Source organism: Crinia signifera, chromosome 7, assembly GCF_055691185.1.
Source record: "Crinia signifera chromosome 7, ASM5569118v1, whole genome shotgun sequence".
In the NCBI taxonomy this organism is placed as follows: Eukaryota; Metazoa; Chordata; class Amphibia; order Anura; family Myobatrachidae; genus Crinia; species Crinia signifera.
In genome coordinates, this window is record NC_139223.1 from 13,646,796 (window position 1) to 13,673,857 (window position 27,062).

General features: G+C 49.0%; 1 protein-coding gene across 1 annotated transcript in view; it reads right to left on the reverse strand.

Moving 5' to 3' along the window:
• Nucleotides 1-18,508, reverse strand: part of LOC146019788 (interferon-induced very large GTPase 1-like) — a 37,318-nt gene extending 18,810 nt beyond the window's left edge. The window contains exons 1-3 of the mRNA XM_083152343.1: nucleotides 18,381-18,508; nucleotides 7,814-8,128; nucleotides 2,550-2,609 (exon numbers count right to left, since the gene is read on the reverse strand). Of these exons, the coding sequence (XP_083008469.1) occupies nucleotides 2,550-2,609; nucleotides 7,814-8,120 (367 nt within the window). The 5' untranslated portion in view covers nucleotides 8,121-8,128; nucleotides 18,381-18,508. The remainder of the gene's footprint in view (nucleotides 1-2,549; nucleotides 2,610-7,813; nucleotides 8,129-18,380) is intronic.
• Nucleotides 18,509-27,062: the final 8,554 nt, after the last annotated feature.

Sequence of the window (27,062 nt, forward strand, 5' to 3'; positions counted from 1 at the left end):
TGAGGGCAAGTATTTTCTACATCTAAGAGGGACAGCAATGGGGAGAAAAATTTCCCCCAAGCTATGCTAATCTTTTCATGGCGAGATGGGAAGAAGAATAAATCCATGGTAGCATACAGTAGCTTGGGGTACGAAATTAAAGTGGAATCGATACATCAACAGTGCCAGATTAAGGTCTAAATGGGCCTGGAGCTGAAAATGATCAAGGGCCTATTATGCGCAATAATAGGGGTTGTGGCCAGCACCTAATAATGTGGGGGCGTGACCAGTGTTCTGGTTGAGTGGTCTGCTCATGGGTGTGTCTCTATTTGTGTAAATACTTTTAACTAATTATATATGCCTGGAAAAGGCAGGGGGCTGGCATAGGAAAAATGCAGGGAGATATATTGGTGGGTGCTGTCCAAAGGTGCACCCGCATGACACCGATGTCCTAAGATACTTGCGGGGTGAGGCGGCACTCCAGTCATAAAAAAATACTGAAAGCTGAAATTTGATGGACCACATTTCAGCACCTTTTATGTGGTCACCTAAGTTTTCCACACCATATACCCCTTATACAAATCATGCAACACAATAGCAACCCCTTTATATTGTACTTGCCTCTTACACATTATGCCACATGGAATGAGCCAAATTTCACGGGTGTGGTATAGGGCTCCGACAGTCGGGATCCCGACAGTCATTAGCCCGATGTCGGGATCCTGGCTGCCCGTACTCAGACAGCATGGCGAGTGCAAAAAAGCCCCTTGTGGGCACGGTGGCTCACTACTATTCTATTCTCCCTCTATGGGGGTCGTAGACCCCCCCAAGGGAAAATAGCGGGTGGCCGTCGGGCACCCGGCTATCTGCATTTTGTCTGCAAATGACTGTCGGGATCCCGACTGTCAGGAACGCGTCCGGCACCCAAAATTCACACCGACTGAGCTAAAATTCACACTATGGCACACGGATTGATTCAAAATTCATGTTATGCCACACAAATTAAGGGGGGTATTCAATGTCAGGGGTACGGCTGTTGAGCAAGCTCGACAGCCGTGCCCCTGTCCCGTTCTCGCTTTGCTCGACTTGAGCTCAGCGGTCAGGATTCAATGTCCCGGCCGCTGAGCGGCGAGAAAGGGGCGTGGCCGCGAGCTGAGGACGGAAATAGACGAGCTCCGGCCGGGAGCTCGAATATTTACGGCTTCTCTCGGCAGAACGAGCCCAACAGCTTGTGATATCGGGCTTGTTCTGCCGAGAACCCCTGTTCAATGCTGTCAGGGAAGACAGCATTGAATAGGGCCCCGCAGCCATCTCCCCCATTGGGAGATGGCTGCGGGAGCACGACACACATTGAATACCCCCCGAGTCAAAATTCATATTTTGCCACATGGATTGAGCCAAAATACACACTATATTAAACAGATTGAGCAATAATTTATTTATTTATTAAGTTTCTTATATAGCGCACACATATTCCGCAGTTCTTTACAGAGAATATTTGAACATTCACATCAGTCCCTGCCCATGTGGAGCTTACAATCTATATTCTGCACCACATGTACACGCACACACAGACATTCTATGGTTAATTTTGTTGGGAGCCAATTGACCTACCAGTATATTTTTGGAATGTACACAAACACGGAGAGAATATACAAACTCCGCACAGTTAGGGTCATAATGCACAAACAGGGACATTCTGCGCCAAAGGTGCGCATTAAAAAGTTACACCATAATGCCCATTACATGTTAAGCCACACACCATAATGTCAATCACGTATTATGCCAAACACCATAATGCCTATTAAAAATATGCTACATAAGCGCTGCTTACCTACATGCTCATTGACAGGGGCTCCATGCTCATTGCCAGGGGTTTCATGCTCATTGCCATGTGGGATTACATGCTTGTTGCCAAGGAGGAATACATGCCGCTGGGCAGAAATGACAACCATTGACAGCCGGGCAGAGAGCAGGGGGCTGCCCAGCTGTATTCAGAGCACTGCAGGTCCCGGCTATTTGAATAATACCCCTTTCACACCAGAAAATGCAGGGGCTTACCCAGGAATATTGTCCCAGGATCATGCAGGGACATTCCTGGGTTGACCCCTTTTACACCAGCCTAGTCCTTGCATTTTCTGGTGTGAGGGAGAGAGAAAACCTTTCTAGTCATTTTAAGGAGATCCATAGCAGTATATTCAATAAGAACATTCGTGGGAATCCAGAAAGTTGTAGGAAATTGGAGAGATCGGAATGGACATTTAGAAAGATATTTCTGTTTTAAACTATAAGGAGGTTTATTCATAGATCATGCTTTTTGATAGACTTCAACATTTGGAAAGTGTAGTCCCCCAGAGGCAGGTCGGTCAACATAATTATTGGTGCTCAGTACATTCAGCACCTGCCAATGAGACGTTTTCCGGTCAAATAAAAAAATATTATTTTTTTCTAAATTGTTGTGTATTTGTGTAATAATCCGATGCAAACTGGGAGGGCTGAAGAACATGGTGATCTATCAAATAAATAATCAAATAATAATGATTTGGGAAGGATAAAGATCATTTACTTACCAAGGTGTTCCCTAGTAGACGTCGGTGAGTCTGCATTCATCAGAGGCTCGGGTGGAGGCACTAAAGGAAAAAACAAAATACACTGGGTATATATTCGACACCATCGGACCAAAAAAAAAAAAAGAATAAGCCTGGGAGGGAGGCAATGAGCGGCTAAATAGGTAGCAAGTGTACGCTGCCTAGTGAGTCAACCAGAATCAGGCCCATTGTAGAAGTCCATAGGAATTACTGACAGATGACAAGGGCGCTGTGCACATCTACAGTATTATTACTATGTGGCATTGATGGACGATATGGCTACTGCCCCTGCCATTGTACTCGCTGAGGATGTGCACAGTTATTAAATGAAACACAGCAGTCCTGAAAGGTACAGACGCACAATGCACAATGCGTACACACTACCAGCGCACTCACACATCCTTCAATACCTGGCAGCTGGATTCAATCAATAGCTACACAACATCACAGCCTGAACGCCAGCGGCAACCTGCTTGAGTACGGTTTTGCAGGTGCAACTCACTTCTCCTGTATCTCATGTCTCCTGAGATGGATGGATCACACCTGAATCTCAATTCTCCTGAGATCACTGGATCATACCATAACCTCACATCTCCTGTGATGGCTGGATCATACCATAACCTCACAACTCCTGAGATGGCTGGATCACACCTGAATCCACTTCTTCTGAGATGACTGGAACCCACTTGGACCTCACTTCCCCTGGGATGGCTGTATCACACCTGAACCTCACTGCTCCTGAGATGGCTAGATCATACCTGAATCTCAGGTCTTCTGAGATGGCTGGATCATTGTCACATCCACCATGGCGTTTGCCCACAACCTCCTGTGTAGCGTTCAGCCCTGGACCCTCTGGGTACACTAAAACCATGGCGCTCACCTCTGCTCATGTCTCTGGCTTCACAGGGGTATATAGGGTCGTGTTGTCACCGCGTGGTGACACCGGCGTGTTGTGCTCCAGTGTCATGCAGGATGTGTGTAGCATCCAATCCCTCAATCTTCAACCAATTATCCAATCCCTCAATCTTCAACCAATCATCCAATCTCTCAATCTTCAACCAATCATCCAATCTCTCAATCTTCAACCAATCATCCAATATCTCAATCTTCAATCATTCATCCAATCTTCCCATTTGCAATACAATCCTCGGTACTTGTATACTATCACGGCTCCCACGATGGGCATCGTACAGGAAAAAACCGCATCGCATCGCATGCGATGTGATGCGATGCGATGCCATTTTTCACAGAAATCATTGACATGTGTGAAAAAAATGTTAAATGCGCCCCAAATGTCATTTTCACACTGTACCACCCCCACTATCAATGCAAACCCGAAGCGTGGCGAGCGCAGCGAGCCCGCGAGGGGCGGCGGTACACGTCCTACGACCTTTTCATACCCCCACTATCCATGTCGGCGTGGAGTTGAGAATAGAAAGTGTGGCGAGCGCAGCGAGCCACCGAGCCCGAAGCGTGGCGAGTGCAGCGAGCCCCGCGAGGGGATGCGGATACCTGTGAAGCCCGCGAGGGGACACGGATAACTGTGAAGGTATCCGCGTCCGCTCGCCACGCTTCGGGCTCACTGCGCTCGCCACACTTTCTATTCTCAACTCCAGGCCGACGTGGATAGTGGGGGTTATGAAAAGGTCGTAGGACGCGTACCGCCGCCCCTCGCGGGCAAGCTGCGCTCGCCACGCTTCGGGTTGGTGTTGATAGTGGGGGGTGGTACAGTGTGAAAAATGACATTTGGGTTGCATTTAACCTGTTTGCTACTAATTTGAATGCATTTGGATGCATTTGTAATCAAAATCGCATGCCATCGCATCCCATCGCATGGCATGCGATGTGATGGCATGCAATGTTTTTATCACAAACGCATAAAAACGGTAAAATCGCATCGCATCGCATGCCACTACATATGTGATAGCATGCGATGGGAGCCGTGATAGTATACAAGTACCCAATCCTCATTCGTTCTCCAACCCATCCAATCTTCAATTCCTTCTACAATCTAAAGACATTTATTCAAGTTCCACTCTTCAATTATATTGCAATATTCTTCAACGACCAAGCTTCATCATTTGTTACAATAACTTACTGGACAATTTACTTTATATTTTCATATCTGCCATATACCATTTATCTCATCATTATCACTGTTTGCAATATTCTCATTAAACCCATTATATTTTACTCTTATTTTTTTCTCTATTCTGTCGTGGATGCAATCTCCATACGTCAAGGCACCCAGCTTACGATATTTTCCAGCTGGTGCTACTCCAGACGTGACAATCATACCTGAACCTCACTTCCCCTGAGATGACTAGTTCACACCTGAACCTCAATTCCCCTGAATTGGCTGGATCACACCTGAACCTCACTTCTTCTGAGATGGCTGGATCACACCTGAACCTCACTTCTTCTGAGATGGCTGGATCACACCTGAACCTCACTTCTTCTGAGATGGCTGGATCACACCTGAATCCACTTCTCCTGAGATGGCTGGATCACACCTGAATCCACTTCTCCTGAGATGGCTGGATCACACCTGAATCTCACTTCTCCTGAGCTGGCTGGATCACACCTGAACCTCACTTCTCCTGAGATGGCTGGATCATAACATAACCTCACATCTCCTGAGATGGCTGGATCATATCATAACCACTCATCTCCTGAGATGGCTGGATCACACCTGAATCTCACTTCTCCTGAGATGGCTGGATCACACATGAACCTCATTTCTGCTCAGCACAATTGCTTCAGAAAGGGGGGACTTCCAATTGCCCCTCCACTATGGGACACTGCCAGCCCCGGGTGGGACGCTGGGCCATCCCCAAAAAATGTGATGGTCCCGCGAGACAGTTGTATATGATAAAGGCTTACTAAATATATCAAAAATCTTTATTACTATAAATACTTGCAAGTATTAACTTGGACCAAATACCAAATATACCTCTACAAACAAAATTTAAATAACCCAGTTCAGCTAATCTCTGTAAAGTTGGTTCGCAGATGTTGGTGTAAGCCGATTACAGCGTAGGGAGCTGTAATTTATAATTTTACCATACTTTTTAGTAAAAAATTAGGTTTTAAGCGTCACAGTTCTAGGCTACTGCAGTCACTCCTAAGGGAATATTTGGCATGTGAAGACTTGGTGCTGTGTCAAAAAGCCCATGACAACCTTTTGACTGTCGACCTAACCTATGTCAATCTAAGGCATGTGTCGACCTAGACACCTGTCAACCTAGACCCCTGTCAACCTAAACCCATTTCAACCTTCCAGTATATCGACCTAACAGTGTCGACCTAATCACTATCGACCATCCTATGATTGACCCATCAACCGTATACTAGACAATGCAGCTCCTCGGTGGCAGCAGAATGGAGGGACCTGCACAGTGCAGTGTTATGGCATCATGACGCTCAGTGTAACCAAACCAAGTGACGAGAAACCAAGCGGATAACGCCTGATTTTTATTGTCTGCTCCGACCCGGCGGCAGAGCAGACATCATACAAAAAAAATGAGCTGCATGTTATTTTTGTGCCTCTTGATCCTTGGGGCCCGGGTCAGGCATCCCCTTTGACCCCCACTCCAACCTGTCACCAGGCCTGAGTACATGACATGAAAGATATTTTTTTTGGTACTCTTTACCTAGCACGGCGCCCACGATTTTGATCATAGGCATCGCAAGGTAAAAAATTGCGTCGGTCGCATCGCATGCGGCCAAAAAATCGCATGCGATGCGACCGACGCGATTCCCGCGATTTTACATAGGGAACAATGTTAAATGGCCCACAGACCCCAAATAGCCACCCTGAAGTGTGAAATGGCCCCCCCAATTGTTAACGCCACCCCACGATCAACGTGAACCCGAAGCGTGGCGAGCGAAGCGAGCCCGCGAGGGGCGGCGGTACGCGTCCTCCGACCTTTTCATACCCCCACTATCCACGTCGGCATGGAGCTGAGAATAGAAAGTGTGGCGAGCGCAGAGAGCCACCGAGCCCGAAGCGTGGCGAGCGCACGCGGATACCTTCACAGGCATCCGCGTCCCCTCGCGGGCTTCACAGGTATCCGCGTCCCCTCGCGGGGTTCACAGGTATCCGCGTCCCCTCACGGGCTTCACAGGTAACCGCGTCCCCTCACGGGCTTCACAGGTATCCGCGTCCCCTCGCGGGCTTCACAGGTATCCGCGTCCCCTCGTGGGCTTCACAGGTATCCGCGTCCCCACGCGGGCTTCACAGGTATCCACGTCCGCTCACCACGCTTCGGGCTCGGTGGCTCGCTGCGCTCGCCACACTTTCTATTCTCAACTCCACGCGACGTGGATAGTGGGGGTATGAAAAGGTCGGAGGACGCGTACCGCCGCCGCTCGCCACGCTTCGGGATCACATTGATCGTGGGGTGGCGTTAACAATTGGGGGGGGGCATTTCACACTTCAGGGTGGCTATTTGGGGTCTGTGGGCCATTTAACATTGTTCCCTATGTAAAATCGGGTCAATTGGGCCATTTAACATTGTTCCCTATGTAAAATCGCGGTCATCGCGTCGGTCGCTTCTCCCCAAACCAATTGTCATCCTCACCTGTCTAGTGTCTCTGACTTGTATCCGCCAAACTCCATTTTCTGGTTAATCCCTAGTTCCACCAGACTTATATTCAAAATGACTTCACTGGAACCATGCCATTCGTTTTACTTCACATGCCGGCATTACCAAAACCTTGACTAAACATTAATGGTGGCCCAAATTATGGAAGGACTTTAGCGACTGATTATCTACCGGCTTCATTTGTACAAACACAAGACTCCACATCCAGTTACTCTGTATTTTTTACATTCTTTGTCTCTCCCTACTATTCCCTGGTCAAACATTGTTATCAGAAGCAACTGAACACCTCGGAATATTATCGCCATTTGTAATCATGGCCTGCTTGGCACAACGCAATTCAGTAATATGCTTGAAATTGAATCCTCAGGTCTCGAAATTATCTTCTTAAAAAACAATGACTTTTGGGTCTATGTGCTAAGCCTTGGATGGAGATAAAGTGGACGGGGATAAAAAGTGCCAGCCAATCAGCTCCTAGCTGCCATGTTACAGTCTGGGTTTGAAAATTAGTTAGGAGCTGTTTGAATGGTACTTTATTTCCACCCTCTTTATCTCCATTCAGGCTTAGTACATAGACCCCTATATTCCTGTAACATCATAAGTCTGTGATTACCGGTGACTGTGAGATGAGAAGTTACTTACATTCCAGTAAGGGTTGGGACACATCAGCCAACGCGGGGAACCTGGCCACCATGGTCTCCAGATGGTGGAGGAACGTCTCACAGGCCGGTTCTCCCTTCTGTAGTATAATGTTTATCAGCTTCTCAGCTCTCTCTGCTGGGGTCACAGGCTTATAGAGATGTTTATACTCCTGGGGGGTAATGAGGCGGAGAGAGCACAGCTCATCACACAAACCGTCCACATTTTGCTCCTCTAATTCCTTTATTTTCTGTGTCAGACCCTTTATAATCTGATGGGTGTCTCCAGAGGAAGAAAATGGGTTCTGCATTTTATTGTCTGAAAATAAGCAGAAACACAGTGATCGGTCTGTTCATAAGGCTGGGAGCTTGCAGTCGGTGACACATGTGCAGAAATGCTGCTGCGCATACGCAAAACATCATTTCCCTAGCAAATTGGCATCCGAGTGAGTCAACCAGAATAAGGCCCAGTATCAGGACAGGTGAAGGACAACTAGACACCCTAGGCAAAACCTCAACCTCCTGCCCTCCCCCCCACAACCACACACTGTTATACGGATGACAACATAGCACTGACCACTCGGCAGTGGTTTCCTGAACACTTTATATCAGCCAGTGACAGATGATAGGCTGTGGCAATCAGCTGGTGCACAGGATTGGCTGTGGAGGCTCATGTGACAACACCAAACTGTGCCCAAGTTTGAGTTTTGAAGGGAAATATAGCTTGCTGCAGACATGCCGTTGGCCTGTTGTAATGGTGGCGACACTGATGCCAGCAGGAAACTAAGAAATTTGTGGTGGCTGAAGAGGTATGCAGCGTAGCAGCAGCGGAGGCACCAGGTGACCTCTGGAGACGCGAGAGTGAGCGCTGAATTCCCTACAGAACAGCCAAGATGACTTCGATCCCTGGAGCGCAGCATGGCACTAGCGACATCCAGGCACTAATGACATCCAGGCACTAACGACATCCATTCAAGGATCACTCGAGAGCAGAAAATGATCAAAGGCTCCTGCACACGCGCCTTCGGCCCATGGGTGGGACAGTATCCAGTTTGTGATACTGTCCCCGTGGAATCGGAACAGTTTGGAGGTAAGCATATTGCATTGTATTGAAACTACATGTAGGTTATGGTACATGAGGTTAATGTGTAATGCGACGAAACCCAAATGTGAGATAAGTACGTTGTGATCGCGGTTACATTGTAACATAATCCATACACAGATTATTGGTTTAATCCTCAGTGAGCCGACAATAGAGGAGCCAAGACCGGTATTACCAGTTTTATAGCAGGTTATTGTTGTTGTAGTGAAGATCATTTATGTGCTTGTTATTGTGATAACCAATTCTTAAGGTGCCCATACACTGGTGGGATTTGTCCTGTTTTCACCCGATTCCGAGAAATCGCACCTGCTGCACATAAGATAAATCGGTTGTTCAGCAGTCAGTTCACATCGCCGGTGCTTTTCAGCACCCACAATGCATTGCATCTGATTTCCCGTGAACTCCCCCAACAGATCCACGGAGTCCTTTACATGCGATAAAACAGATGTAAAAATGGCAAATCGGATGTAAGGATTCCTGAGGGAAGATCAAGGGAAATCAGGTCCGACTTGTGCCGCCACCACCCACACACCAATACCAACTTTCCTGAACCTCAGATGAACGTGTGGAGGTGGCCTCTTGGAAGCTCTACACCTGCCGTTTGCATTACGACCCTGATTCAGGTTGGCTCAGTAAGCTGCGGACAGCTTACCGAGCACCTGAGATGAACCATGTGAGAACACATCACCTTGCATGCCTCTGCTAGTGGCCTACGCAAATAAAAGTCAATGAGAACTGAGCGATACGACAAAGCTGGCAACGCGCCCCCCCCCCCCCCCGTATCCATGGGAATGACCAATGCTGGGCGTTCCCACTGTCCAGTGCTGTCCCCGCCCCATCCCTCCCTCCCCGCAATGAACGGCCCAGCAAGTGTGTAACTATCTGAAGCCGTTCCTTGCCAGGGTCTGCACATGCTCAAATAGTCTCTTGTGCCTGCGCAGACCCCCAAACATCGGAACGGCCCGAATTTGTCACATTACAAGTAAACGTGAATCATGACCTAAATTCAACAAGAAGGTCTCTCACAGTCATCCTTCATTCTGAGATAGACTCGGGGGGGGGGGGCAGATTCTGAAACCCCTAGGCAAAGGGGATTTTTGTAAGAACTTACCGTTCGAACCCCTTTCTCTGAGTCCAGTCCGGTGACACAGCTCACGATGGGATGTAGGAGGGTTATTCTTTGGGAGCAGGCTCCTCCCTACTGCATCCCACAATGCTTCAGTTAAACTTCAACAGCACACTAGGATACATAACTCAGTACAATGCCTGAACATCATATATGCAACTTATAACACATAACATGGCAACCATGAACGGTACAACTTAGTGAGCGTTAGGTAGGGATCGCGGTGTCACCGGACTGGAATCAGAGAAAGGGGTTCGAACGGTAAGTTCTTACAAAAATCCCATTTTCTCTTTCGTCCAGTCCGGTGACACAGCTTACGATGGGACGTTCACGAGCCGGTCCTTTGGGAGGGTACGCTCAGACTGCCAGTTCTCATCACTGCCCGTCCAAATGAAGCGTCCTCCGACGCAAACTCATGAAACCTGTAGAATTTTGTAAAGGTGTGAACAGAGGACCAGGTGGCTGCCCTGCACAGCTGCTCCGCTGTGGCCCCATGACGCACAGCCCATGACAAAGCAACTGACCTCGTAGTATGGGCGTTTATGCGAGATGGCACAGGCCTACCTGCCTTACAGTAGGCAAACGCAATAGTTGATCTCAACCAGCGGGCTATATTCTGCTTTGAAGCAGGCCACCCAATCTTATGTACATCGTACAAAACCAACAGCAAATCTGATTTGCGAACATCCTTTACTCTACCGATATAAATTCGCAATGCGTGAACCACATCCAACTTTTTCAAACTGTCCCTATTCCTCGTTCCCTCAGGCGGGGAAAAAACTGGGAGCACAATGTCCTGATTCAAATGAAAAGAGGAAACCACTTTAGGTACAAATTTTGGTACTGTCCTGAGTACAGCCCTGTCATCATGGAAAATTAAAAATGGTGACTTGCAAGACAAGGCACCCAATTCTGACACACGCCTAGCTGAAGCAATGGCCAATAAAAAGGTAAGCTTCCAGGTAAGGTACTTGAGATCAGCCGATCTCAGTGGCTCGAAAGGAGGTTTCTGCAGCATGGACAGAACAAGAGACAAGTCCCATGGTGCAGAAAGAAAAGGGTGTTGGGATAAACCCAATGTAGGCGCCACTAATGGGAAGAGGAATTTAAGAAATATGCATCCCTTAATGGGGGTACCGTTCCTCTTCTCCGTATCAGTCAATCAGGGGTTAACCAGACAGACAGGCTTAAATCAGCATATGTTCTTAGGATCTTTGTCCTTTCTCCCAGGGTGTTTCATCCAGTTTACATGCAGTATGTGAAAAAAGGAAAGTGCATATGGTGCAGAAATCCTTTTATTTATATAAAACACATAGATACATATAAAAACAAGTAAAAGCTAAAGTGCTGTGGCAGGGGTGGTGAGGAAGAGTATAAGTTCTGTAATTACCAGAGGTATATGAGAAATCCGATTAGGGATATTCTCATATAAAGCGTAGATGTCAGGGGTAACGTCTGGTCCTGTCCGGATTCAGTCCCAAGCGAGTCCCCTCTGCGCACTGAAAGGGACTTATATACTTTTTTCTTAAGTCCCATGGTGCAACCGGCTGCCTGTAAGGAGGCTTAATCCTGGCCACACCCTGCAAAAAAGTTTGTACCTCCGGTAGCAGAGCCACTCTCTTTTGGAAGAAAATGGAAAGTGACGAAATTTGCACCTTCAGAGACTGCAAACTTAACCCAGATGACAGGCCGTCCTGTAGGAACTCCAGTAGCCTCGCTACCTTAAACCTGGAGGTATGAACTCTGCCTTTCACACCACCTGATGTAGATCCTCCACACCCTGTGGTAATTGGCCGCAGACACCGGTTTTCTGGCCCTTAGCATGGTCTGTATGACCACTTCTGAAAACCCCTTTTTTCTTAATAAGGAGGATTCATACGCCACGCCATCAAATTTAGACGAGCTAGGTCCTGGTACAGGAACGGTCCTTGGCTTAGTAAGTCCGGCTGAAGAGGAAGTCGCCACGATTCCGTTGATAATCTCAGTATGTCTGAGTACCATGACCTCCTGGGCCAATCTGGTGCAACCAGAATGGCCGGTACTCTGTGGTTCTTTATCCTCTTCAACACCCTCGAGATCATTGGGAACGAGGGAAAAATGTAGACCAGACGGAAAGACCAAGGAACTGTCATGGCATCCACTGCCTAAGCCGACGGATCCCTAGACCGAGAGCAAAATCTCAGCACTTGACAATTGGTCCTGGACGCCATAAGATCTATGTCTGGCAGTCCCCATCTGTCTACCATCTTCTGAAACACCTCCCGATGGAGTGACCACTCCCCCTCCAGCAGGACCGCCCTGCTGAGGTAGTCCGCCTCCACATTCCGGATCCCCGGAATGAAAACGGCTGACAGTGCTGGAACCTGTACCTCCGCCCAGGTGAAGATTCTCACAATCTCTGCCATCGCCATCTTGCTCCGAGTTCCGCCCTGGTGATTTAAGTATGCCACCGTAGTGGCATTGTCGGATTGTACTCGTACTGGCAAACCTTTCAGAAATTCCTCTGCTTGACACAAGGCATTCCAAACTGCTCTCAGTTCCAGTATGTTTATGGGAAGACTGGATTCCTCCTCTGACCAAAGGCCCTGCAATCTCAAGTGAAGCACCACTGCCCCCCAACCCCTGAGACTGGCATCCGTCGTGATGACCAACCAGTCCCAGGAGCAAAGGGACCGCCCCATCTGGAGAGTCTCTATATCCGTCCACCATTCCAGGGACATTCTTGCTTCCTGAGACAAGACTAACCGTTCCTGTTTCATTGTCTTGGCATTGCCGGACCAGCATGCCAGGATGTTCCATTGGAAGGACCTGGAATGGAATCTGGCAAACTGCAGCGTCTCGAAAGTCGCTACCATTTTGACCAGCAGCCTTACTCCCTGCCACACCGTCGGTGCAGGGGCCCGGAGAATTGTCACCACCATCTGCCGAATCTCCACCGCTTTGGGGTGTGGTAAGAACACCCTGTGAAGGTGTGTGTCCAAGATTACCCCTAGGAACTGCAGACTCTGTGTAGGTGTTAGATGTGACTTGGGAAGGTTTAGCACCCAACCCTGTTCTTGCAAGAACTGCGTCGCAACACTCAGGTGTTCCTGAAGTTTTCCTGCCGACTCCGCCTTGAATAAAAGGTAGTCCAAATAAGGAATAATTACTATTCCCTTTAGACGGAGAGCTGCAGCCATGATCGCCATCACTTTTGTGAACACTCTCGGAGCCCTTGCCAAACCAAACGGCAGTGCCTGAAACTGCCAATGGTCTTCTCCAATTGCAAACCTTAGGAGAGCTTGGTGATCCTTGAAAATGGGCACATGGAGCTATGCATCCTGAATATCGACCGATGCCAGAAACTCCCCCGGCTCTATGCTCAGGAGCACAGAGCGCAGGGACTCCATTAGAAAGTGATCTACCCACAAGTGAAGATTTAAAGACTTTAAATTTAGTATGAGCCTGAAAGACCTGTCTGGTTTGGGGACTAGGAACAGGATTGAATAAAACCCTTGTTTTCTCTCCTCCTGGGGAACCGGAATCACTACTCCCTTCTCTTTGAGAGACACAGCTGCCCCCAACAGACCTCAGTGACGCTGTCCACGGCAAGGGTGTAGGAAGAAATCTCTTGGGTGGCATGCCCCTGAGATTTATCCGGTAACCTTCAGAAATGATGGAAAGGACCCAAGGATCCACTATGGATTCTCTCCACCTGTCCCGAAAATGTAGGATACAACCCCCCACTCTGAGCCCAGAACGGGGAGTCCCCGCCACATCATGCAGAGGTCTTTGTCATCACCCTTGGCGGCATGCTTTTTTGTAAAGGCACCAAAACGGCCTTTGGAAGCCTTTCCTCTGTTGGACGCCCCGCCCCGAAATGGCAGCCAAAAGGACGGCTTGAAAACTCCAAACTTGGAGCCTGAACTCTTGGAAGTAGTGGGGAGGAAACTACTCTTACCCCCAGTAGCCTGCTTGATGATGGCTTCTAGCTCCGAGCCAAACAATAACTCCCCTTAAAAGGCAAGTTTTCAAGGGACTTCTTGGACTCACTATCAGCTTCCCACGCTTTGAGCCAATGAGCCCTTCTAGCAGACACTGAGGTTACAGACGCTCTGGACGCCATCTTAGCACCTTCCTCACCAGCCTCACAAACATACTCTGCGGCAGATCTCAATTTCTCTGCCAGAATAAAAGCCTCTGAATTTTGGTGGAGCAGCCCAGTCAGCTCCTGCACCCACTTGATCATGGCTTTTGTGACCCAAGCAGACGCGATTATGGGTCTCAAGGTATAACCCACGCCTTCAAAAATAGCCTTCAAGCAGCCTTCCACTTTTTTGTCCACTGGGTCCTTAAAGGCAGCAACCCCTGGACAGGCAAGGCAGTGGCTTTAGACAGTCTAGCAACTGATGCATCCACTAATGGGGCTTTATCTCATAATTTGGTATGCTCCTCTGGCATAGGGTACATATTAGCATACCTTTTAGCCATCAATAATCTCTTATCAGGAGTCTTTCCTGCCTCATTTAAAAGAAATGACATTCCCTCATCAGAGGGAAAACACACAGGGTCCCTACGACTCTTTTTAAATACACAAGAGACAGGAGTCTTTTCCTTCTCTGTAAGATTCAAAGTCTGCTTAACAGCCACAATCAAATCCTCGATGCCTGAAGTTAACGCCTCAGCTTCATCACTGATGTCCCAACTCCAGTTCTCCTCACACCCACCATCATCATCCAAATCCTGTATAATTGGTGGTGCAGAAACAGAGGGCGAAATGTAATAGGGTGCGATTTTTGGACGAGTTCCAAACTCGCCAGAAATCGCACATTTAAAAATCGCGTTTTTGCAGCGAAATCGCATATGTAATGAGATGCGAATTTGCGGCAAAAAATGTGATTTTCCGCGATTTCGGGCGATTTTCTGTCATGAAAATGTGCGCATTTTCATATATGCGATTTTGGGTAAAACAAAAAGGAAAAAAAAAACGGCGTGGGGTCCCCCCTCCTGAGCATAACCAGCCCTGGACTCAAAGAGCCGGTCCTGGTTTCATAAAATCAAAGGAACAATCAAGTTGGGGTTCCCTGGATTTTATTAAACTAGCACCAGGCTCAAGGGCCGGTCCTGGTTCCCAAAATACGGGGGACAAAATGACTGGGGGTCCCCCGTATTTCAAGAACCAGCACCGGGCCCAACCAGCCAGCAGGGTAATGCCACAGCCGGGGGGAGACTCATGTATACAAGTCCCCCCGGCCAAAGCATTCAGCCCTCTGACCGGTCAGCATGGGCAGGGGCCCTGGGAGAGTGGGGACCCCCCCCAAAGAAGGGGTCCCCCCCTCCAGAACTTACCTGCCCATGCTGAAGCCCGGGGCTGTCCTCGATGCCCCTGGGCTGTGGGCATCGAGCTGATTAATGGTGTAAAAAAAATAGATAAAATCCTATTGTGTATTGCTGTGGAACTATGAGTCCCAGCAAGCCTGCACATGTGGCATGCCGTTTTCAAGGACCATGATTGGCTGATGGGCGGGCCTAAGTCCCGGTCGGGGGGCGGAGCCCCAGATGTCAACAGAACACCGGACCGTGGGAAGAATGCTGCTGGGCACCCGGAGAAGCGCTGAAGACGTCCGGTGAGTATGAATTCTCTCCACAGGTACCCCAGTGGATTCTACTGGACAAGGGGACCGATCCTTCGTGGCAACATAGGTGAGTATGGATGAATGGGCTTGGTGTGTATTAAAGTTGTACTGTCTGTGTGTGTGTGTGTGTGTGTGTTTTTATTTAACTATTTGTACTACTGTGGGACTACTAGTCCCAGCGGGCCCTTTATTGCCCCACATGCTGGGACTTGTGGTTCTCCAAGTCCCTGCATGTGGTGCAGGCTTGCTGGGACTTATAGTTCCACAGCAATACACAATAGGATTTTATCTATTTTTTTACACCATTAATCAGCTCGATTCCCACAGCCCAGGGGCATCGAGGACAGCCCCGGGCTTCAGCATGGGCAGGTAAGTTCTGGAGGGGGGGACCCCTTCTTTGGGGGGGTCCCCACTCCCCCAGGGCCCCTGCCCATGCTGACCGGTCAGAGGGCTGAATGCTTTGGCCGGGGGGATTTGTATAAAAAGTCTCCCCCCGGCTGTGGCATTACCCTGCTGTCTGGTTGGGCCCCCCAGTCATTTTGTCCCCCGTATTTTGGGAACCAGGACCGGCCCTTGAGCCTGGTGCTGGTTTAATAAAATCCAGGGAACCCCAACTTGATTGTTCCTTTGATTTTATGAAACCAGGACCGGCTCTTTCAGCCCGGGGCTGGTTATGCTCTGGAGGTGGGACCCCACGCCGGTTTTTTTTTTACTTTAACTTTTAGCCTTTTTTTGGACAGAACCATGCACAGATCACACAGATTTGTGCATGGTTCTGGAAAAATCGCCAGTCAGAAGCTGGTCTATTTTTTTTGCGTTTTTTGGTAAGGTCCCATATGCGACTTTAGAACTCGCATCCTATTACATATGTGAGTTCTATAGTTTACAATGGGAAAACATCTGGATGCGATTTTCAGTGTGACTGAAAATCGCATCTTTAAAATGTGCGAATTCGCGGTAAAAATCACACTTTTTCAACCTATTAAATGTGTGATTTTCGGAAAATGGGCGATTTCGGCCGTTTTTGACCAAAAATCGCACATGTCTAAAAATCGCACCCTATTACATTTCGCCCAGGGTGTCCAAGCACACTCTCATCAGAGGATTTTGTAAACTGCTCCATCAGGGAAGTCATTTTATGCACTCCCTGGGCAGCATCCTGCATAGCCTGCAGCAAAATGGGGTCCCCCTGAGCCGGGGTAAGTGACCCCACAGACACCTGAGATGATGTAAACTGGCCAGGAGACCCTATCAAAGAATCCTTCTGCCTATTCAAAGCCTCAGTAAGAGCATTCATAGACCTGCCCAGCGCCAAAGCCCAAGCAGGTTCAGCTATCTCCGTTCTGGGGGCGCGTGACCCACAGGGAACAGCCTCACAGGACATAAATCCCCCTGATCCTCATGTTCACATGTAAATTTAGCATCACACTTTTTACAGTAAATAAACATGTCCAGCGCTCCCTCCTCCACAGCAGCAGAAGCCATGTATTTAACACAATGCAAATGAACAGGCACCGCACAGAGCAATGTATCAGAGTACTTATCTGAGCTGGTAATCTTGTCAGGGGTCAGCGAGGGAAGCGCTTCTGAGAAGAGACTGTGTAAAATCACCCTGTCAGCTCCGCAGCACGGTGAAAAAGGCGCCAAACGCAGAGCAGGAAGAGACCAAGTCTCTGCATCAGCGGGGAGACCAGCCCATCTGGTGCTTTCTCCCCCTTCAGCCGCTCCCGCAGATGTCTCTCTCACCTCCTTGTACCTCCCTCAATGGGACCACAATGGAGTTGTCCAGCAGCGCCGGACTCCTGTAAGGGACTTCACTTCCCTGGCGGGATTTCCGTCCCTAAACCCTTCAAGATGGCGGGCGCCATGGCGGGGGGTCCGTCCCCCAAGATCCCCTTCTGCAAGGAGCCGGTTAGGACACCCCCGGGGCCCAGGAAAGTCTCTATCCTAGAGAGACTAAGCGCTGTGCAGAGGGAATAAAAAGGTGTCCCTCAGCACACAGAGAGCTGACAGGACGCGCTTCTGTCAGCCTCTGCTGCGCTCTCAGTGTGTATGCACTTCTGTGAGAAGCGACACACTGGCAAACCTGCTCTAGATAGTGCATAAATAAAATAATAAAAACCTAACTATTCTGAAAAAAATCCAAAGAAAAAACGCAGCTGCAGCGCAGCATAGCACCCACTCCTGTGGGCACCTAAAACTAACTGAAGCATTATGGGATGCAGTAGGGAGGAGCCTGCTCCCAAAGAATTAGAAGCATAGGTGCCTGGCTCCTGGCGGACCCTCCTACATCCCATCGTGAGCTGTGTCACCGGACAGGACGAAAGAGAAATCGGGTTATAGTATAACAGATCTACAAAGTCTAGGTCTACAATCAAAAGATGGAGAACTATTGGTCGACAGTCACAAGGTCAACATGGTCAAAAGTCGGACAGGCCAGGAGGGTTCCAGAAATTGGATCGAGGCAGCCCCAGAATCGAGGCAGCCTCCTGCGACACAGACACACACCATGGTGGAAGGTCGGGAGGTTGACCCGACCCCCTGCGGCGTGGGGTCCGTGCGAGAAAGTGCCGCGATCCGCGTCTTTGTAGCCCCGCCCCTGTTCCTGACTGACTGCGATATAGACATTATCATTGGAGAATGAAAGAGTAACCAGATATTTTCAGCAGATCACGATTATTTGATGCAATAATTTGGTCTGTGATTAGTAAATACCCTTATTTCTCACCTTATATCCATAAGACGTCTAAGACGAGCAGCGGCGTCAGAAGTCAGAGCCTAAATAGTCTAAGGAAAGGGTGAGGTCGCCAACCCAGAGCTGGAGAAACAAAACGAAACCTAAAGCAACCAGTGACTTTTACTTTCATTGTTTTGTCTGATTTGTAACACAAACACTGTACATGTACCGCCCGCTGATAAGGAACAGCTCTGCTGGCTGCATGCCAGGAGGGCCAAGGGGAATGCCAAACACAGGCGTCATTGAGGCATACACCCATCATAGCATTAACCCACTGGTGAAGTGCATAACATAAACATACCTCACAACTGTCCTGCTGTACGTGGGAACGTTCCATTCTCTGGGGAAGTTCCCACCTCCCTCCTAGGGGGGCAGTTGGGAGTCCCTGCTGCCACCGGCTGGGCACTGGCGACTAGACGCTGTGCTCATGTGTCTATACCCCACAGACAGAGGGACAGCAGAGGCAAAATGGGGGCACCCCCAAATTTCCGGCACGCGCAAACGTCCCCCTTCCTCACCGTTGAATGTGGGGAGGGATGCATTAATTATCTCATTATAATGGATCCTGTCATACACCTTTTCCATTTGCGACCCGGCTTGCAAACCCTAACCACTGGCTCCTGGAGGTTATTCTCCCCCATGGGGGTCCACGACACCCACAGAGGGAGAGTATAACCTGTGGTAAGCGCAGTGAGCTACTGAGACCACAAGAGGCTTCATTGCGCTCGCCCCACGGATTCCGATGTCAGATGGATTCTGACTGCAGAGCCTCATACCACACCTTCTAGTCTTAGCCCACAGATAAGCTGCTGTAGCACACATTGCTGCAATAGTCCATGCTGGCTGTGATAGAAGATGTGACAACACACAGCAAATCGCAGCATGCTGGGGATGTGTAGACGCAGACCAGATTTAGAGTCTATGCTGACCCCTGTTCACCGCCAAAATCACCTACAATGGGCACGTGAGCATCAGACCGAGACCATGGGGCAGTAGAAGAAGTTGGCCTGGTCTGATTAATCACGTTGTTGCATGTGATATTGGCAGATGCCTACAGGTTGGTAGGTGCGTAGCGGATGTGAGCAAGGAGGTTAGTCCACACGTTGACTACAAAAACAGTAGGTTTTATTAAAGATAACATAGGTGATAGAAGATATACAGCAGTAAGTATGATAAGGTATCAATCTCTCCATGTTATCTCTCCATGTACTACAGCCAACCCTCCACTTTCAGAGTTTGCCAGCACCCTAGTGGGTGGGGACATTTAAGCACTTTACCGCTTTAGAAACTCCTAGATGGCTGCGATGAGCCAATCATAATGAGCCGCATCATCATCTCACCCCCTTTACCAGCTAGTATTAGCCAGCCCAGGTGGCCTGAGGCTAAGGAGGAGCGATCAAGGGCTCCTGAAGAAAAATCCTATTGAGGGAGCCCTGGATGGGCGACGCCCCCTGTAACGATCAGATCAGGTGATCGATCAAATTAACGTATGCCTCCTGTTATGATTATCTGTTCAAGCAATGTATGTCTGATATTGGTGTAATAGTTATGTCTCCTGTGAGTATTGGAATCAGGACATGTCTTGTATGTAAACTGTAGGTGACCCTGGTTTGAGTTTGAGGCCTGTATCCCCTCAGTGTGACATCTGTGGACTCCTCCGGAGTCAGGATGTAAGATAAGATCTGAGCCCCTCATAAACCATGGTCCAGAAGAAGAGGTTAGAGTTTGTCCCCTTCCTTAACATCTCTTATCAGTGGGTCTGCTATGCAAGGAAGGAGGATCAATCACTTTGAAAACAGCAGACTGTAAAAAATACATTGCCAGGGACCTTCCACACTCCTTCAGCATGGAAAGAGTGGAATCCCAAGGGTGGGAGGGAGGAGGGAGTCTGCAAGGTATAACTAAGACTTCTCCCTATAGTCAGTGTCACTACCTGGGGGTCTAGCAAAACAGGCTGTAGGCGACGAGAGATTTCTTGTGGAGGACCCCCCCACGTCAGGATCTGTATTTAAGTGTAAGATAGGTTCTGTCATTTTTTTTTCTTTTTATTTTATCTCTGAAATTTGCATTTAATCATTGTGTGTACTTTTAAAATCACTGTAAAATCTTGTAACTATTTTCTAAAGCTCTGTAGTATTTCTAGGAATAAATAATACATATTCCCAGTTCTGGTTCTGTGTTCTTAAGACTCATTAGCCTCAGGAGAGAAAGGCTGGAAAACGTTACCATTGTTATCTTGTATTGTGTGGTCAGGGGCGAGCCAAGCCGCCCCTTGCGCAGTTTCAGGCGCTAAAATCAGGTTTTGGCTGGTGGCAGTGTACCTCAAGGAAAGGACCCGAGTGTCCTGAGTGAACCCCAGTCACGGCCGGCGCTGCTCAGATTGACGTATCGGAGCAGGCGACCGGTGGGTCCGTGACATTTGGCGGCAAGCGGTGGGATGGAGAATTCATTTTTCTCTTTAAGAACTTAAGTGAGTGTGGGTAGAATTTTGTGAGAAATACCCACATCACCAGAATCAGAACTCAGAGCTTTACTATAGTTTTAAAAGTCACACAGTGGATGCAATTTCTGTTCCCTCCCTTCTCTTGTTTTTCTTTCCTATCATTTTATTTGACAAGTGTGAGACTCCGGATGGCTGATTACCAGCAGATGAGGAGAGATGACCTGGCGGTCGTGTGTGTGCAGAGGAATATCCCTTGGTCTGGCCAGAGTAGAAAACGTATGATTCAGGCACTAGTGGATGCCGATCGGACTCTAGCTGCTGGAGGAAACCAGTCCATGGACAATCCTACCCCAGGGGCTCAGTCAGCACTGGACAGTACAAACGATTCCGCGCCAGGGTCAAACACTTCTGCTGGACCCAGCAAGTCTACACTGCAGAGCGACCTTCTAGCTGCTAGCAGGCAATTGAAGGATGTGAACCCCGTATTCGCTTTGCAGCTGGTGCAGTTCTGCCAAGGCATTGTCGACAGAGAGGCTGCGGAGCGCAAAGCCATTGTCGACAGAGAGGCTGCGGAGCGCAAAGCCATTGTCGACAGAGAGGCTGCGGAGTGCAAAGCCAGACGAGAGGCTGAGGAGCGCAAAGCCGTACGAGAGGCTGCAGAGCGTCATGCCGAGCGTGAGTACCAGTTGGAACTGGTGAGGCTCAGGGTGCTGATCGCTGTTGGTGAACCAGTGGAGGATGATACAGGGCATCATGATGGCGAACCTTTACGTGAGACTTTATCTGCCGTGGCTACTGAGTTAGCAGGAGATGGGCTTCGTACTGAACTTTTACTGTCTGCGGAAGTAAATAATGTGTTGGATCATGGTGTGGACTCTGTTATCAATCATGGGGAGCCTAACAAGGGACAGAGGTCCCAAATGACCGCTGACGCGAATTTCACCGGACCGCGTCATGCACAGTTCCCTGTCTTGGAAGCAGACAGAGGAAGCCAAGTGAGTGTCAGCTTGGTTGTGAGTAATGAGCTGGCCCTGGACACTACAGCCGATGCTCAGAGAGCTGACATCTCTGCTAGCACCAGGGAGACTGTAGGATGTGTGGCAGTCAGGGAGACTGCAGAGTACCAATCCCCTACAGCACCAGAAGAGCCCAGTGGGTATATTGACCCAGTGGAGGATGATGATGTGTTTACCCTACTGAGCACAGAGGAACTAACGGAAGAATGCCAGCTGCAAGGTATCTCCTGCCACAACCATACTCGTGGGGAGATGATCATGCAGCTCATCCAGGCCAGTTATGATGAGTGCAATGCCTTCAGCCAGTATCGTGCAGCATTTCGTTTCTGGGGTCCATCCGCGTCTCCTTGGGTGCTGCTGAGAGAACTGGGACAATGTTACAAATTTGCGCAGCAGGAGGTCGATGCTTGGAGAAAGCTGGATACCCCATTTTGGGGGGATCAGTGCCGCCGGATAGGTGTGGAGTGGCGTCGCCTAGAACAGCTGTTGCTACCAGCTCTGGAAGCAGAGTTCCAGTTTAAACGGTTGGGAGAAGCAGAATCTGAGGATGTCAGCAGCTTGCTCTCACCAGGGGTGCCCCACCAGGGCAAGGTGCCTCTGCCTACTACAGCAGTCATGGAACCTGTTCCAGAGACCTCACATCACAAGGCCCAGTTTAAACTGCTGGAAGATGTGAGCAGCATGTTCCCTCCCGTTGCTCCAGATTTGTTGCCGGAAGCGGCTGGCTGCCTAGTGAAAGTATGCAGGGGAGAGACTATGTCGGAAATAGGAATGGGACTTTCTGACTGTATGCACACAAGTATGTGTGGGACTACTGATGTGGGACTTTTATTAACTCCACACATATCTGTCACTAACCCTTCTGAACCATATGATGCATCTCAGGTAGTATGTAACCATGCTGAACATTGCAATGTTGTTATTTTGTGTGAAGCCCCTGGGATGATCTGTGATAGCGCCGTACCTTCGGTAGAGGTGGAGGGTGAGTTAGAGACAGGTATAGTGGGTAATCCTTGCCAGTTTGTGGGGTTAAATGAATGCCCTAATCTAGTTGGGAATGAGACACCCTCACTCACCAGTGGTAGGAGTGCTGCTGGTGATGTCATTAAGGTTGCTGGGCTAGACGTTAACCCTGTTCCTCCAGTGATGTCTGGTTGCGACATGGTGCCCGGGGACGCTAACTGCACAAATGGGACCGATCTGAGTTGGTTGCAGGCAGCGCATGTACCTGCCAATAAGTTACTGGTGACAACATGCTCAGATAACCCCATTCCTGCTCAGAGACAATGGGACCCAGATATAGCGTTTTTGCCATGGTGCAATTGTAAGCCAGCAGGATGGGCCCCATGTGTTGTGGAAGATGCACAGGCTAATTTGCAGGTATTGCAGGATGTCTCCCCAGGTTATGATAGTGATGTTGCTGTTGATAATGTGATGTCTTGCGCTACTGTGGTACCAGGTATAATAAGTGACCTGGTGGGCCCTGTGTGCACTGTAGACCTGTCAGATAGGGAGAGAGTGTCCCTTACTGCAGCTTTCCCCCCAAACCCCCCTCCTTACTGTAGCCACACAAGAACAGATACAGGAACACAGCAGGGGTTCCCTCCAGACACTGAGAATCCTCCAGAGAGTGCATTTTTTCCAGCATCACTGGATAACGGATGCCTCTCCTGAGAACCTCAGTGGCACCACCCCAGCCACAGAACCTGTGGGTCTGGGAGGGAAGGTCAGGCTCAGGAAGGTGTCCTGGACTGCCATGGAAAGCTTGGCTTTCCACGCAGAACTGAGAATCGACCCTGCACAGGCTGCCCCATACCTGGGAAGTGGGAAAGATACCCCTGGGTACAGTGAGAGGGTTGTGTCAGGAATAGAGCCAGTGGCTAGTAGGGAAGCTGCTGTGTGTAACCAGAAGGGTGGGAGGGCCCGTGAAGAACAGGTAAACTCAGCTATATTAACCTCAGAAAAGCTGAGCTGGGATGTTCCCAAGACAGGGGACAATGACCTGCTGGTATTCCCCCTTGCAGAAACGTGCCCCCCTTCACAATTCACACACACAGACAAAGAGGGAGAATCTCCTCACAAAAGGATGAGGTGTGAGGTGTTGAGTGAGTGGACCTTCCCCCCAGTGAAGGGGAGGGGGGGTCAGTCAGCTCAGGAGAGGTGCTGGGAAGACATGTTTAAGTCTGTATATAGTGCTGGGAGAATGCCCCACACCTGTGGTATAGTTAAACGTGCCGAGTTACGAGTCCCAGGGGGATGGCCGTTTGGGGTGTGGCGGAATGGTCTGGTACTGATCTCAGTGAGTAAGGCCAAACTGCCAGCTGCAGGGGAGAATCCGTGCCCAGGAGTCCGACGCACAGCTGTGGTGGGCTGTGTCAATATCAGCCGGGATGGACACAGCTCCCACTATATCAGTGTGCTCACAGACTATGGGTTCGAGGACACCTGTGTGCTTTTAGTTTGCCATCTCCTGCGAGAGGGACAGGGACTATGCCCATTGCCCACCCTAGCCACGGCTATGGCGTCAGGTGGTGCCATGACAGACGTCAAGTATAGTGAAGTGTTAGTACAGATCCCGCAGAATCAGTGGCAGTCTGTCTCAGCACAGAGACCACTGCTACCTGTCCAGGTGATGTAGTTAATAGCGCACTGATGAGACGGTGACGTGGGTCACCGCCTCTGTGCGCCATTTTAAAAGGGGGAGGTGTAACGATCAGATCAGGTGATCGATCAAATTAACGTATGCCTCCTGTTATGATTATCTGTTCAAGCAATGTATGTCTGATATTGGTGTAATAGTTATGTCTCCTGTGAGTATTGGAATCAGGACATGTCTTGTATGTAAACTGTAGGTGACCCTGGTTTGAGTTTGAGGCCTGTATCCCCTCAGTGTGACATCTGTGGACTCCTCCGGAGTCAGGATGTAAGATAAGATCTGAGCCCCTCATAAACCATGGTCCAGAAGAAGAGGTTAGAGTTTGTCCCCTTCCTTAACATCTCTTATCAGTGGGTCTGCTATGCAAGGAAGGAGGATCAATCACTTTGAAAACAGCAGACTGTAAAAAATACATTGCCAGGGACCTTCCACACTCCTTCAGCATGGAAAGAGTGGAATCCCAAGGGTGGGAGGGAGGAGGGAGTCTGCAAGGTATAACTAAGACTTCTCCCTATAGTCAGTGTCACTACCTGGGGGTCTAGCAAAACAGGCTGTAGGCGACGAGAGATTTCTTGTGGAGGACCCCCCCACGTCAGGATCTGTATTTAAGTGTAAGATAGGTTCTGTCATTTTTTTTCTTTTTATTTTATCTCTGAAATTTGCATTTAATCATTGTGTGTACTTTTAAAATCACTGTAAAATCTTGTAACTATTTTCTAAAGCTCTGTAGTATTTCTAGGAATAAATAATACATATTCCCAGTTCTGGTTCTGTGTTCTTAAGACTCATTAGCCTCAGGAGAGAAAGGCTGGAAAACGTTACCATTGTTATCTTGTATTGTGTGGTCAGGGGCGAGCCAAGCCGCCCCTTGCGCAGTTTCAGGCGCTAAAATCAGGTTTTGGCTGGTGGCAGTGTACCTCAAGGAAAGGACCCGAGTGTCCTGAGTGAACCCCAGTCACGGCCGGCGCTGCTCAGATTGACGTATCGGAGCAGGCGACCGGTGGGTCCGTGACACCCCCCAGGTAGAGACACCTGCACAGGGCAGCCGCCACACACAAAGGTCATCGTCCCCCATGTGACGACAATGTATAATTAAATGTTAAAAAAGTCAGTGTCCTGTCTTTATTTTAATGTTTCTTTTACAGAGGGACTATAGGTACCAGGGGATATGGTCGATGGGTTGACCATAAGATGGTCAACAGTCATTAGGTCGACACCGTTGGGTTCACATACTGGAAGGTCAACAGGCAAAAAGCAGACATGGGCCGACAGGTGGTATTTCATGCCCTACCATCCACTAGGGTGTGGTGGGAGAATAAAATAGTGCCGGAAGCATGGCGAGCGGACGCGGTGCACTTAACACTGTGTCCATGTCAATTGTGCCGACATTTGGGTAAAAAAACAGTGGAAAACCCCATATCGACCTTTTGACTGTTGCCCTAACCCATGTTGACACATGTGTCGACCTAGACACCTGACGACCTTGTCCCATGTCGACCTTGACCCATGTTGACCTAGACCCCTGTCGACCTTCCAATATGTCGACCTAATGATTGTCGACCAACATTTGGTCGACCCAATGATCCCATTCCAGTACCAGTGAGGCCTTTATTCACTGCTGGTACTTGTGGTTCTCCAAGTGCCACCATGCAGGGGACGTTTGATGGGACTTGTTGTCCTCCTGTAAAAGATAACATTATTCTTTCATTATTGGACTATCTAGTCCGTGCCCCCTCCTCCCTTTCTCTTTGTAGCTTTTTTTTATTGGGGGGATGCTATTTTTTCTTTTGCCCTGGGCGATAAAACCCCTATTTATGCCTCTGCTGTGGTGCTCCAATAACACAGTGACAGACTAAGGCACATGCAGACCCATTTGCAACTACAGTTGATATAATATGATGTTTGATACTTACCTTCTAAAGGAGGACTTGTGCAAGTGCACCACCACAAAGTGACCTCAAGTTACAAGCCGCCTCTGGTGGGTCTGTGTAACTGCAGCCTGATCACACACACCAATACCAACTTTCCTGAACCTCAGATGAACGTGTGGAGGTGGCCTCTTAGAAGCTCCACACCTGCCGTTTCCATTACGTCCCTGATTCAGGTTGGCTCAGTAAGCTGCGGACGGCTTACCGAGCACCTGAGATGAACCATGGGAGAACACATCACCTCGCATGCCTCTGCTAGTGGCCTACGCAAATAAAAGTCAATGAGAACTGACTTTTATCTCGGGCCTGAATTTGCCATGTTCTGAGTAAACAAGAATCAGGGCCTAGATTCAACAAGAATGTCTCTCACAGTCATCCTTCATTCTGAGATAGACTCGGGGGGGGGGGGGCTCAGATTCTGGAACCCCTAGGCAGCTACCAAATGGGGTTATGGTATAACAGATCTACAAAGTCTAGGTCTACAGTCAAAAGGTGGAGAACTATTGGTCGACAGTCATAATGTCAACATGGTCAAACGGTTGACATGGTCAAAAGTTCAACATTTAAAATGTCAACATGAAAAAGGTGGACATGAGTTTTTGATGTACCACGTCCCCCCGCAGGGCTCGC